At 37.0% G+C, this 13545-nt stretch overlaps 1 protein-coding gene across 5 annotated transcripts in view; it reads right to left on the bottom strand.

Moving 5' to 3' along the window:
* The window catches only part of VTI1A (vesicle transport through interaction with t-SNAREs 1A), a 267060-nt gene that overhangs the window by 245234 nt on the left and 8281 nt on the right, over positions 1-13545 (bottom strand). For all 5 annotated transcript variants that reach the window (XM_038140471.1, XM_038140469.1, XM_038140472.1 and 2 more), the window contains exon 3: positions 10590-10700. In XM_038140471.1, coding sequence (XP_037996399.1) covers positions 10590-10700 — 111 coding nt within the window. The remainder of the gene's footprint in view (positions 1-10589; positions 10701-13545) is intronic.

The raw sequence follows: 13545 nt of genomic DNA, 5'->3' as shown, positions 1-13545 counted from the left end.
GACAAAAGGAGCACTAAGGGCTTAAAAAGGCTGGGAAAGCAATTCAGGTTAGCAACCCCTAACTTAATCCTGACCTTTCTGTAACTTTTTACCTTGATTTAGTTGACTGAACTAACTTTGTGGGAAGCTTACACAACCGAACCAGAGAATCTGATTTCTCCTGAGGACTGGGCAGAAAGAAGAGGGAATCACATGGTCATTTGAGGGTCTTAATGACATTGAATTATGAAACTATACAAAAGAGTCAGTACAAATCAAATCTTTTCTTTTGACTAAAAGAATCCTAGCACTATGGTTTAGGCCCTGCCTTAGCATTATCAGCTTTACTCACAACCACATTAATCACAGAAAAATGCTTCTCCTTTTTTAAGGATGCTAGAAAATTTAACAGAAACACATAACATGAAAACCTGTAGTTTCAAAGACAGCTGCTAATAGAACAACCTATAATACTGACACTAATCTGTATTTCTTAAACAAATAAAAATAATCACAAGAAACACATTAACATAACATCCCAGTCCATTGCACAGTTCTATTTAGTTAATACTCATTATAGTGCCAAAGAGCTGTAGTCATGAGTGAGAAATCCCTTTGTGCTAGGCACTCCACAAATGGGGATCCTTGTGACAAAATATCTGCAGTTACATGTCCCAAAATAACAAGCACCATAATGGAAAGTAACTTTTCAGATTTTGAAATAAGAGAATTTACTTTGATACTGATGTAGTTATTCTCTCAAATAAAATATTAAATAAACACTTTTTTCCTGCTTGGTTACATGACCTAGCAAAAGTTACAGCTCGATTTAATAATGGCTCAAACCTTTACTCAGGAATCAGTGAAAAGGAGGTGTTAAATTCATAATGCAGGAGCATTTTCTAACTAAGGCTCAAGCCAAGACCCACCAGACACAATACAAGCCTTTTCTTTGACTTGCCAGAATTCACATTTGAATCTTTAGTGAACAGGTACAAAGCCTGCAATTGCAATTCAATGTTTTCCACACTGACCAGGAGGGTAAGTTGGCAAACACTACCCTTATTCATTCTAGTCTTAACTTCTCAGAAAGTAAAAAAACCCCAACAAACTAAGGACATGTTGGAAAGTTGTGGGGGTTCCAAAAGCATGCACAAATGCCACTCAATGGGAAACATGCAGAGCCCACACACACACTCCCCCTTTCTTTCTCTTTATATGCCAGGCACCAAATATTTAGTTAGCAAAACCCTTTCTTCATTACACCCATGTGAAATGGTCAAATGTTACTATAGAGGGAAAAATTATTCTGTTCTACTGCTGATCCCTGAAGCCACCTGCTATATTCCTTTTTACTATCTGTAATCTTTCTATTTCTACTCTAATTTTCATTGATCACCTCTTTGAGAAGTGAAACCTCTGTAGTATTCATTAAATATTGGAAAAGGCCTATTTTCCTCACATTGGCACCCTAAAGGCAGTTTATAAAAAGCAAATGAAAAGTAAGGGAGGTGCTGCATTTGATCCACTTATTATAAATGTATACAAGCATTAAATTGTCAAATGTACAACTTTAGATCCTCTAGCCTTTGCAGGGATTTCCTCCCTAACTGAGCAAGAACAGCAGGCTTAAATAGACTTTGTGGCCAAGAACCACTTTTTTGTTGAAGTTTGTACAACAGCTTTAAGGGAAGCTGGCTGTATTTGGGACAGACTACAAAATGATTGCAGAGTGAAAATAAAAAGCTACCAAACAAAAGAACAGAGATATTTCACACTTTTTCCATATGTTTCACATAGTAAAGAACATTACTAGGAGGAGGCAGAATCACTCTAATACACTTCCAGCTCCATTTTTTACTTTCTATTCCTTCCTCACTAAAAGCCAGAAACAAGATGACATCTCCACTGCCATAAAAGTCCATCTTTTTCTACCTGATAGCAAGTTTTACAGAATCATGAAGTTCCTTCTGAGCTTATTACAAGTACATTAAAGAGAACCAGCTTAGAGCACAAAATGGGAAGGTTTTTTCCTGAGACAAAAGAGTGGTGGTTTAGTTTTTAAATACCATTTTAAAACATTTGCAGCTAGAAAATACTAAAGAAATGTAATATTTTTTAGTACAAATTAAAGTTTTCTTACAGAAGGGAACAGCACTCTCTCCAACACTGATGATATCTGCCTAAATATCTCCTTTGTTCTTGGGTTACAATTTGGGGTAGAGGCAGAAACAGAAATTTACCATTTTGGTTAGTAAGAAAAATCGGCATGAAAAAAGGTGGACATACTTGATTAAATGATTTTTCTTAAGAATCCCTGACACTTTTGAATTCATCTAACAGATTAGCTTTTCACAAAGGCTGTTCAATCACTTATAGTAGACTTCTTGAGAAAAGAGACAGAAATGCAATTTAATCGTACTGTAGTTCTATTGCACTAAACTTCAGTATTCCACTTTTGGAAACCCAAGATCATAAAAACAAAACTATGCAAAACATGATACCTGGCAACTCTGATTTCTTGTAAAACACACAGAAGTTAACATGTAACATCACTAAATCTGTGCTGTGGAAAGCATCAGAACGAAAGAGCAAATACATCCATCACTGTTTCTTTATCTCTCTTATTAACAAATCCAGAATGTATTTACATTTACAGGAACTTGCAACTGGCACAGAAAAAACTGTACTATCCCAGTAACATTACCATAAATCTACAGTTTCCTGCTATTCTGTGGCAAAGGTTTTCAGCAGAAACAAGGTAACTAAAATATTATTAGTACTAGCAGAATATAATGAATGCTAGTATTTGTAATGTTTGACAACTGTTTGACAACCAGACATGCAATGCATTCAGTTATGCTAAGAGATTTTTTTTAAAACACTCCAATATTTGCTTACAATGTCATGAGAATTTCAACAAGCATTTAATATGTAATGACCATATAAAATGTTCCCCTTGAATTCTGATTGAGAAAATATCAGGATAAAGAACAAACCTCTTGAAGTTGGATAGAAACAGTTATTTTTAACAGCAGTGCTTATATTTCAAGTTTCTCTTCATGGAAGCAACAAAACCAAGCTGGCAAAAAAAGCTATTAACCACTTGTTTGCCAACTAATTTTTGACATAGGACAGTTAATCAGTCACAAATAAAAAGTTCACCATTTACCAGATGGCAACTTCACTATAAAGGGAAGCTATTTTTGACCATGGCAATTAGTCTTCTCATGTTTCAAACACTACATTCTATTTTAACATTAATTTTTAAATCTATGTGGCTTTAACTTAAAATAAACTGTACATCAAAAGAATGGAAAATAAACAGCCAGGAACACAATTTGACGAATTGGATTTATTTAGTTTATTTAGCTAAACAGGGTCCATTGGATCTCTTTAATAGGCTGACAGTTGCACTGGGCTGGTTAATAAAACATTCAACACAGTATCTTCAGCCAATATAGAAATGCAAATCCCACCAGAAATATTTTATTCATGAAACAGTAATTTCAGTTACTACCAAAGCAAAAAAAAAAAAAAAAAAAAAAAAAAAACAAAAAAAAAAAAAAAACAAAAAACCACCAGGAAAAAAAAGAAACTGGGGGAATAAAGGGGGGGGGGGGGAGCGGCACTTGCTTTGCAAACAAACAGCGCCACCCAGCGGCACTGCATGGACAGCACACCGGGAACGGCCGGAATTCATCCTGCCCCTGCCAAAAGGAACCTTCCCTCTGTTTTTTATGATTTACCAGGAGCACGTGTCTCTTCTTATTCAGCATTGAAATGCAAACTGGCCTTGCTCTAGCTGGCAAAAAAAAAAAACCAAAAAACAAAAAACCACAGTAACAAAAAGCATTCTAACGCGTTAAGGAACTCCAGAGTGCAGATCCAGCCTGAAAAGCAAATGCATTCAAATGATGGGGGTTTTGCTCACTTCGTCTTTTTTCTTTTTTGTCTTTTTGGGTTTTTTTAACATCTTGATGTTTCAAGCTCATGATAGAAACAAAATCAAGCTTCTACTTAAAGGAGTGCAGGTGAGCAATACAATGCAATGAGCATGAAGTACACTCTCTTTTTCTCATTCATCATTGCCCCCTACAACCATGTTCAACTACGGCACCTTCATTACTGCTATCAAAAGCAGGACAGCAACAGCAGCTTCTTTTTGCATGACAGGTATGGGAGTATCACTTGGGTAGAATAAGAAATCACTGAAGGAGTGGGAAACAATAAAGCCTTCCCTGTTGTGCCCCCAGCATTCACCTTTTCTATATGAAGTCACCTTACACATCAGCTGGTTAGAAGAAATTTTGAGTGAACATGGCTTCTTCCACTCTCTTTTAGAAAGAACAGCAAAGATATTTAATTTTACTATTTTGAGAAGTAGAAGTTTTAACATAAGAACAAACTCCATTGTAAGCAGAAATTGCAGTTCTCTGCTTGGGAAAGGGCTGAAATCTGAACATGTCTACGAACAATCAGCTGGTCTGCACAGACCACTTTTCAGCTTACTTTAGTACAGAAACATTTTGTGTGTGAAGGGAGAAAGGAAAAAGGCATGAGTGCTTAGAGTGCTCTGAGTCATACACCTTCCATTATTCACAGCCCCCAGCCACACACAGGAGTTATCAGACTCACCAAATCACTTCCTGAAAACACCTTTATTTGTAATCAGTCAGCCAAGTCTAAGCTACACAAACGCATCACATCTTGCTGAAGGACCAACAAAGAGCCACCACAAAAGTCACCAGTCTCAGCCCCACGTGTTAACAGATGAGACAGACTCAGAATTTCCTGTGAGGGTCAAGGGGCAGTTGGTTGAGAGAAGAATCCAGATAAGGCATTAGCTTTGCTGGCAATAAAAATTTGCTGCATGGTTGCCCTCACCCAGAATATTATCTCTTCACACATTGAGTTATGAGATGCATAACACACTTATTGGTCAAGCACAGGATGATTCTTTGTAAGCAATACCTACAGAATTACAAAGCTCAGGAGCTAAGGTGTGTTTCACTGGTGTGGCCTCTCAGGAATCTCAGCTAAGATGATCATAACCCTTCAGGTTAATTACAAATTAAGCATGTTAACTCCCATCTTTCACACGTTCCTCCACAAAAAAGCATCTCACACTAGTAAATTCCGTTATGAAATAAATTTACTCCCATCTTCACACTTCCAAACAAAATAAAAAGAAATTTAAGACATAAATAACTTAGAGCAAATTTTCTACAGGAGCTCTAAGTTATACCATGTGCTAATATTTTATGAGTTTAGGCCTTGAATGTTACAAAAAAAAAAAAAAAAGGAGAGAGAACAAACACTTTCCCCTGTATCACTTTTCTCCCATTTAAAATAGCAGTATGATAAATCAAGTAATTTCAAAAGGTGAAATACCTCCACCTTTTTCCACTACAAACCCACCAGGGTGGGGACACAAGTGAAAACAAGATGAAGACAATGTGGAGTTAGCCTCCATAGAAAAGAAGCCAACCTAATGCTCAGCCACAGTCAGGCAGACAAATATCATATCAGAAGTTATTAGAAAAGTAACAGAGGAAAACAAACAGTACCTCTGTAAGGAGCAGTTTGAGTAGAATGTAGAGGAGTGACTACTTATCTCAAGAAGGTGACAGTATCTATAAAAATGGCAGTGAAGGAACTTTTGTTCACAATACCCCTTTTCAAAATTAGATTGTCAAAAGTACATGGCCAGATAATTCAAAGTCTTTCTTCTGAAACTTAGTTCAACCTTGTGTGCACTAAAACAAATCCTCCACAGCCCCATTCAAAAGAGCTGTACTATTCACAGAGTGAAAACTAATCTGATTTCAGAACTTTTAAATGTGTCAACAGATCAGGTTTCACTAAAGGCACCTGCACCTGTCCAGGCAAGGTTCTTGTGCACACATGACATTTTGGCATGACAGATTCCCCGTTTTCAAGAACACTGTTAGGATACAACAATTAAGATACACACACAGCAGTTCCACACATGGCTCACAATTTTCTAAGTACAGAACATTATTGCACTATTTGCTTTATAAATCAAAATAACCCAGCAGCAACAGTTGAGTCTCTAAGTTTTAGTTCAAACTGGAGACCTAGGGAAGACTGGCCATAAAGACATAGCCAGTAACTCGTCATTTGACAAATGGTTTCACATGCTTACAGCCATATTTGTCTCGGTAGGTAACTGAACCTGAAATGGGGGAAGTGGTATTTGCAAAAAATAGCCAGAACATACCAGACACAGCTGTATGAGCTGTTCAGTGAGCTTCTGGACTCAGGTGGTATTTGAGAGTCACACAGAGAGCTAACTTCATCCACTAAAATTCCACTGGTTATCTCCTTAAATGTTTTTAAATCTCAACAGCAGCAGAAGTTTTAACAGTAATCTCAAAAAGAACCTGCAGGAGGTATAAATTGTAAATACATACCTCACCAATGACTGAAGCTATTGTAAAATGGCAACAATGTTTAAATGTTTACTCAAGTTTTGTACAATGTATCTATGTATCTGCAAATTTGCCCCACCCCCTTTTTTTGTTTTAAAGGTTATTCTGAAAGTCAGAATTACCAAAATCAGTACCAATTCTGAGGATTTAAAAGGAATGAGCACTGTCTCCTGAACTGATAACAAATGCTACCTGCAAGATTCACCTCTGTGCTGCCAATAGAATAGGAACAGTTCCTAATTAGCTTCCTTTATTTGATGGCTATTTCTTCTTTGTCAATATGCTCATCTCATTTTCAACACTGATTGTGAAATATTAATTTTTGTAACACAAATGTTATTGTATAAAAATCTTGTAAGACCATGTTATATTTCCTCATCTATTTGAATGCCTTATATGCCAGCAGTAAGCTTTTCAGGAAAATAAATGCCTGCCTTTGTTTTTTTTCTATTTTGCCCTGACATTGAGCCAGTACATGGAACTCTGGGGATGGATACAAATGCTAGGAAATAACCACATATTTGCTAGGTTTATAGAGTCACATTTTCACATGGACTGGGATAGATTTAGCTCACAATCATGTTTATAAAATCTGGAAGCCTCTTACCACTATATAGCCCCACTATTTAAAGAAAACTGGCTACTTTTAGGTAACATTAACATAAAATGCTTTATTTCTATGAATAAACACCACCAATAGTCCATATCCTTAAAATACTTTTTTTTGCTATCAGAACTTACTACTTCATCAGGCACAATGGACATTCTACATCTGAAACAGCCAGAAAAAATATTTATAAGCCTAAACCTGTCACAGCATATGCCACAGCACATGCTGCAGTCGAGAGGGCCATGATACACAGAGCATCAGCGTACAGTATCAGAAGGCTTCAAGCCATACAGAGTAACACCATACCACTCCAGAAGGCTTCAGGCATCTGCCCATACAGAGTAACATCACTTCAGAAGGCTACAAGTGTCTGTTCTTCTGGTTCTTTAGCCCAACCTTTTATCCCCTCATGTTCCTGCATTGCCCCTGTGTGCCCTCTGCTCCCTTTGGTGGTTGGTCAGTGCCCCTGGGCACTCCATGGCTCATTGCTGTCACTGCTGTTCACTGCTTCTCACAGCTGAGCCACTGGGGATGGGGCTCGGCCCAGCCCCACTCCCAATCACCACAAAGTGTGTGCTTACATAACTGCACAATGGTGCACCGGTAGATTCAGGGAAAAGACTTCTGATGGGAAGATTGTTTTAAGCTTCAGGAACTCTTTGGCAGGTGGTCCCAAGCCGTGGAGCAGCCTGGAAAGCACAAGGCTGTGATGTGCAACTCCACTCGGGGCCACAAGATAGAGCCACCAGCGCGCTCACAGCCCGGCAGAGCCCCGCAGTCCTGCCCTGACCGAAGAGGGACCAACGCTCCTACAGAAATGAAAGGCCTGGGATGAGCTATTGAAAATGAGATAATAAACCCAAGATTTACATCTGCAAGGGAAAAGAGACAGCATAAGGCTTTTGAAACAGTTTCATTCTGTTTCAGTATGTTTATCACAAGCCTAAAAGTTGACTTTTGGAGATGCGGGCAGCTTTTCTGCAGAGAAGCATCACTTCATGATTGCCCTGTTCTGGTATTTCTCTCCCCAGGGAAAACTGCAGAGCACTGAGGTGAGCATCAGAAACCACTCCTGCCTAAAGCTGAGGTGCAGTGCTCGCACTGTTCATTTTCCCCATGAGTATTCACAGTGCTATGCTTCCTGAATACTTTTAAAGACAAAATTGTGCTATTATTTTTTTTCATTATCACTGTTCCCCTTCAAGAGAGAGGGCTAAGAAAGTGCAAGGTGGTTTTTTTCTCCTTGGATATTATTACTGCAATTAGTGTGTTACCAACTATGCATGGGCAATCCAGTGCCTTTGCAATCCTTTGCCTTCACACACCCCTGGACTGCAGAGCACTGACACCTAACTGCAGGTCTCAAACCAACAAGGATTACCAATGAGAGGAAATAAATCTCCTATTCACAATTTCTTCCTATTTGATTACAAAGTTAGAGATGAAAAGCCATGTTTGGAGTAACTTCTCTAAGTACAGCTCAACTGAGCTTAAATCTGTATTTTTCAGAATATACTTCAACATAGTAAAGTTGAAGTACATTCACATATTCACAAAGATGCCACAGAACCTAATAAATAATATTACAGTGATGGCATTTTGTCATTATTACACATGTTGCTCAAGACAAAATAAACTCATCAGTTACGTATTAAATGTCAAAAATAAACTTTAATGTGGTTCATCCTGCCAGTAAAAAATGGACAAGTCAACAGTCCACAAACCTCATGTTTCCTTCTCCTAGCTTTAAACATGTTGCTATGCTGCTGTTTTCCATAACTGTTTGGGTAAGGGCAAATTTTCAGATGCTATAAAGCATTCAAATAATCACAAGATCAATTCTCATGCTATCAATGAATATAAAATAAAACTACTAGTGCTGGTTCTGCATTCACTTTACATTTGAAATACAGCACTTAATGAAAAAGACTGTGCACTGAAGTGTGTAGTTTTTGCCATTAATTTTGTTCTATAGTTTCCAACAAGTTGCTATTTTCCTGGATAATAATCCAAAAAGAGTCTTAAATCCTTACATACAAAATTAGAAAAATATTAGTAATTAGAATCTGAACTATGTTACTAAGTTGTAACACCACTATCTGCTATGTAAGAGGTTTTTTCAAGCACAGCTGTTTTCTTCCAGCACTTTGCCCCATCCTTCACATCATTTTCCTTCCTTGATCTTCTGCTGAAGATCCTTGGGTTTGAGCTGTTGTTTTTATCCATTATTACAACCGATTCCTTCCTCTTTCTCATGGTGTTTTTGCTTCTTCACTTTAAACACAACCTTATGTTGCTGTGATCCTGTAAGTCCCAGTGCTATGATGAATTTCCTTGCACTCATTTCTCCTCTTCCATACAGTGTTCAGTTCTGAACCCTCTCATTCTCACTTGCCTGGGAATATAAAAGTATGAATTCCACCATCTACCTACATACAGAAATAGGCCAGGAACAAATATATGCTGACAGCAAATTCTCACACATATGAGAAGATAAACAGCATTCACAATTGGTCCAGAAATTGCTCTCTCTGGGAAGTCACTGTTTGGCCACACACAATTCCTACAGGGGAACAGATGAGACTGCCTCAAAATTTTGATGCAAGTCTTTTTATTCTAACATTCCTCCAACTTTACAAACTGCAACCATCTTCTCATACATTTTTGTGCAACTGCTCAACTTGGCAGAAGCACAGAGGAGTGACAGTCAGCTGGATTTCTTGGCTGCAGGTATAAACACTGACTCCTCTCCCCTGAAGGATTAAACTGCTGCCAGCAACCTGAGGAAATTCACAGCTCTCCAGTGAATGGAAAATACTGCCACTAGTTATTTCTTTCTCCCTACCCTGGAGGAACTGAGCTGCTGCCAATTAACAAAGCATTTTCCTACACTTTGCAATCCCTTTGAACTTTTTCACGATTTTACAGGAAACAGTTGTCTCTATGTAAATCTATTCAGTGCAAATCCCAGTCACAAAAAAAGGACTGATAACTGTAGCAGAAGCCCCTAGACAAGGGAATCTTGTTAGTCTGCATCCATTACTCAAAAAAAATGTAGTCTTTTTAACCAATTTGTACAAAAGCCAAGAACAATCTAAGTGCAATGAAAAAGAAAACACAGTGACTAACAAATGAAGTGCACATGAGATAAACTACATTCAAAAATTCCACAGACTGGAGATTATACTGCTTTCATGTTACTGCCCACATCACTACAAGCTGTCATTCCTTGAGAAATAGGATTAAAAGCTGACTATTTTGCATACATCATGAACACTCACAGTATCTAATGATGGAGAAACAACAGAGTTCCAGAGTAAAGGGACAGGAGGCTAGCAACTGGAATATTGGTAAGGGACTGCTGCTAAAAGAAAAGCTTCTCTTTCCCAGTTTGGTTTTCACCTGCCCACATACATAGCAAGACACATGCAGAACTCATCTCCCACACTAGTCAAAAATGCCCTCTCGCTTGCCTGAATAACTGCATTGTTTTATTTTTAAAATTCCTAGAGATGCCATCTTTATGTAATAAGTTAAAAACTCACAAAATCAGCTTCAAGTTTTCCCATTTCTTGTTTGTAGCTTCTCATTCGACTGCTGTACATCCCTCGGCTTTGAGGTGGGATCTCTCGAACTTCAAGTTCCATCTGCTCAAGCTGACAAGTGAAAATAAAGAGGAGGTATAGAAAACAAAAGGTTAATTAAAGCAAGAACAAATTTACCTGAGTTCAAGAAATATTCCTTCATTATAAGGAAAAGTGTTGCTAATTCTGCAATATACAAACCGCTTATCAAAATCTTTGCACAGTCTTAGGTCAAGAAACAAGTGACAATATTAGTATTATTAAAAGTCAGAAGGAATGATTCAAGCCAAACATTTCTGGATTTCAATTCCTACTGTGGTGAATACATCTTATTACAAAAAAAATAGTAAAACAGGATAATTCCTGCAAATGAGCATAGTTCAAAAGAAAACCTATCTTCACCTAGCTGTGCAGTTTTGGAAACCATTGGCTTAAAAAGGAATTTTACTTATTTATTTACATATATATGTAAAGTTTTATTTTCCACCAGTCTGTGTGTTTATGAAGTAATTCTTATGTTTAATAAACTAATTATTTTTTCTTTAAACATTGCTAACTCAGCAGAATTACATAACCTGAATTGGCTACCTAAATCTACGCCCCAAATTTCTATGTAAGAATATTAAATAGCTGAATTTCAGGGTTCAATGACAATGCTATTCAAGAACTTGTATACAGTCAAATGCATTAAAAATTAGAGACATATTCTATCCTTCAAAAGCTTTTTTTATTTATTCTTGCCATGTAGAATTCTAAAGGGCCTGAAATACCAGAATATGGCACAGGGGTACAGCAAATCAAAAGTTGTAAATGAGGGCTGCTAATTACCTGCCCACTGGGTCCTGGAGCCTGCTCTATATGGAGCTGTCTGCTCAGGAATCCTGTTTTGAACTGCAGAAGAATCCCACACCTGTCTTTTAAAATCTTTCCAATTTACTTAAAAAAAGATAAAAGAATACCTCTCCTTGGTTGCTGTAGGCACCTGAAACAATATTTACTTACCTCCTACTGATCTTGGTTGAACAATATGGCACAGGAGCAGAAATGCTTTTCAATTAGGGTCCCAGGCTACCGGCTACAGTTCTTCACAAGGGACTGCCAGAATTTATTCCTATTTAATCACTTGCTTACACTTTGAAATTTCATCCTCATATCATAAGAAAAGCATCTGAATTTAATCAATGGAATTACCAGATACTCAAAAGTCATTTTGCCTGATGTATTCTGATTATACAAAATTATATTCAATAAAAACTATAAAGGAGACTTTAATTAAATAGTCACTAATGAATTGAAACACACAAAGCAATTTCTAATTCTACCCAGTTCTTTAGCTCAGGCTTAACTTTCCAAAGGGGTATTATAAATTAAACCAATAGCTGGAATTAACAGCTTACTTCTTATCAATTTCATCTTAATATATTTGATTATATGTATGTGTGTGTGTGTGTATTTTAATGAAGTCTCAATTCTTGTCTGTTATATAAAAACAAAAACATATACCAGTAAATCCAGAATTTGCACCAACAATCTGACCGTGATCCACGACATCTAAAATGTTCATTCTAAAGAGTCAATATTAGACAGGGTAAGCTCCAAGGAACAACGATGAAGCATATTTAGGTTGACCAATATTTACCAATGTTTTTTCATCATGAGATTAAATGGGTGCATTTTGTGCCTGGGCTGAGAAATTTCCATGAGAAGCCATGCAGAGTGAGCATGAGTGAGCCTAAATGCAACCTAATTTCATGCATCTCCATCTTCAGAACTCATACTATTGGTTATAAAATCATAGTTTTCATAAACAAGCAAAAGCAGAGCAGCCCTTTGTATTTCCATTAAAAAATACAACAAAGTAGTGTGGCTGATGTTGTCCACTCCAAAATAAGTCTCCCCCTCCCACAGGAACTTCTTCATATGAATCTGCTCTGGACTCTGGAATGAGCTGCTATATTTTAAGAAACTTGTAAACTTCACAATTTTATTCTGATTCCAAAGCCCTGGAACTAAAATAGAGATCTAAACTAAAAAATACAAGACAAGAATAACCCAGCATTTGCAACACGACAATTTTGTGATGCGTTCTTCATCAAAGATAAAGGCAAATAACAGAGAGTGTGTTTTGTCTTCTTAAAAGTAGAATTTCACTCAAAAATTCACAATTCTTCTGGCACATGCTAGATTTTACACTCAAAGAATTTCCCCAAGGTTAGCTCAACAATCATCTTTCTTAAAAACCTGGTAAAAATAACAATTAGATACTCCACATCAGATATGGAACAACAGGATTTCTCTCCAGAGATTTCTTATTCCATAGTTCTGGCTTGAAAAGGCAGCCAGGGAGTCTGAAAGTGCTCATGTCACTTCTGCACATACATCAAATCAATTACACCAGTGATTTTACCCAAACAAAGCAGACAGTGTTTTAAAACCATCACTGGCTAGTGAACACAAATAAATTATCTCTATAATAATATTTATAATACATGAGAGTGTTATTTCCTAGCAAGTAGGAAATAAAAAAAAACAGCTAATCCCAGCTTTGACTATGCAAGACAATGAAGCAAACCAATGCAGGAAAACTATCAGCAGCAAGGAATTAGGTTTATTCTGATTTTCCACTGTAGCCTCTAGTTTAAAATAGGATTCTCTTAATCAGTTTTGTTATTAGCAGGTTTGTTCAAATTGATTTCTAAACCCAATCCTTGACATTAATCACAAACACGTTGGGTAATTGCTCAAAGCCAATAATTGAATCTAAAGATCTAAAACAAAAGAGTGAAAGAAAAGCCAGTACATTAAATGAAGATCATCATTAGCATAAAAATATGAATACTGGATTTATTTTTTAATCTTGTAATAAATACAAATGTAGATGATCTTTTCCTGACATAAGGAGAGAAGTAAGAAGCCA

Source organism: Motacilla alba, chromosome 6, assembly GCF_015832195.1.
Source record: "Motacilla alba alba isolate MOTALB_02 chromosome 6, Motacilla_alba_V1.0_pri, whole genome shotgun sequence".
Taxonomy (NCBI): domain Eukaryota; kingdom Metazoa; phylum Chordata; class Aves; order Passeriformes; family Motacillidae; genus Motacilla; species Motacilla alba.
The sequence above is the reverse complement of the archived record's forward strand: the minus strand, read 5'-3'. Positions and strand labels throughout refer to the sequence as shown.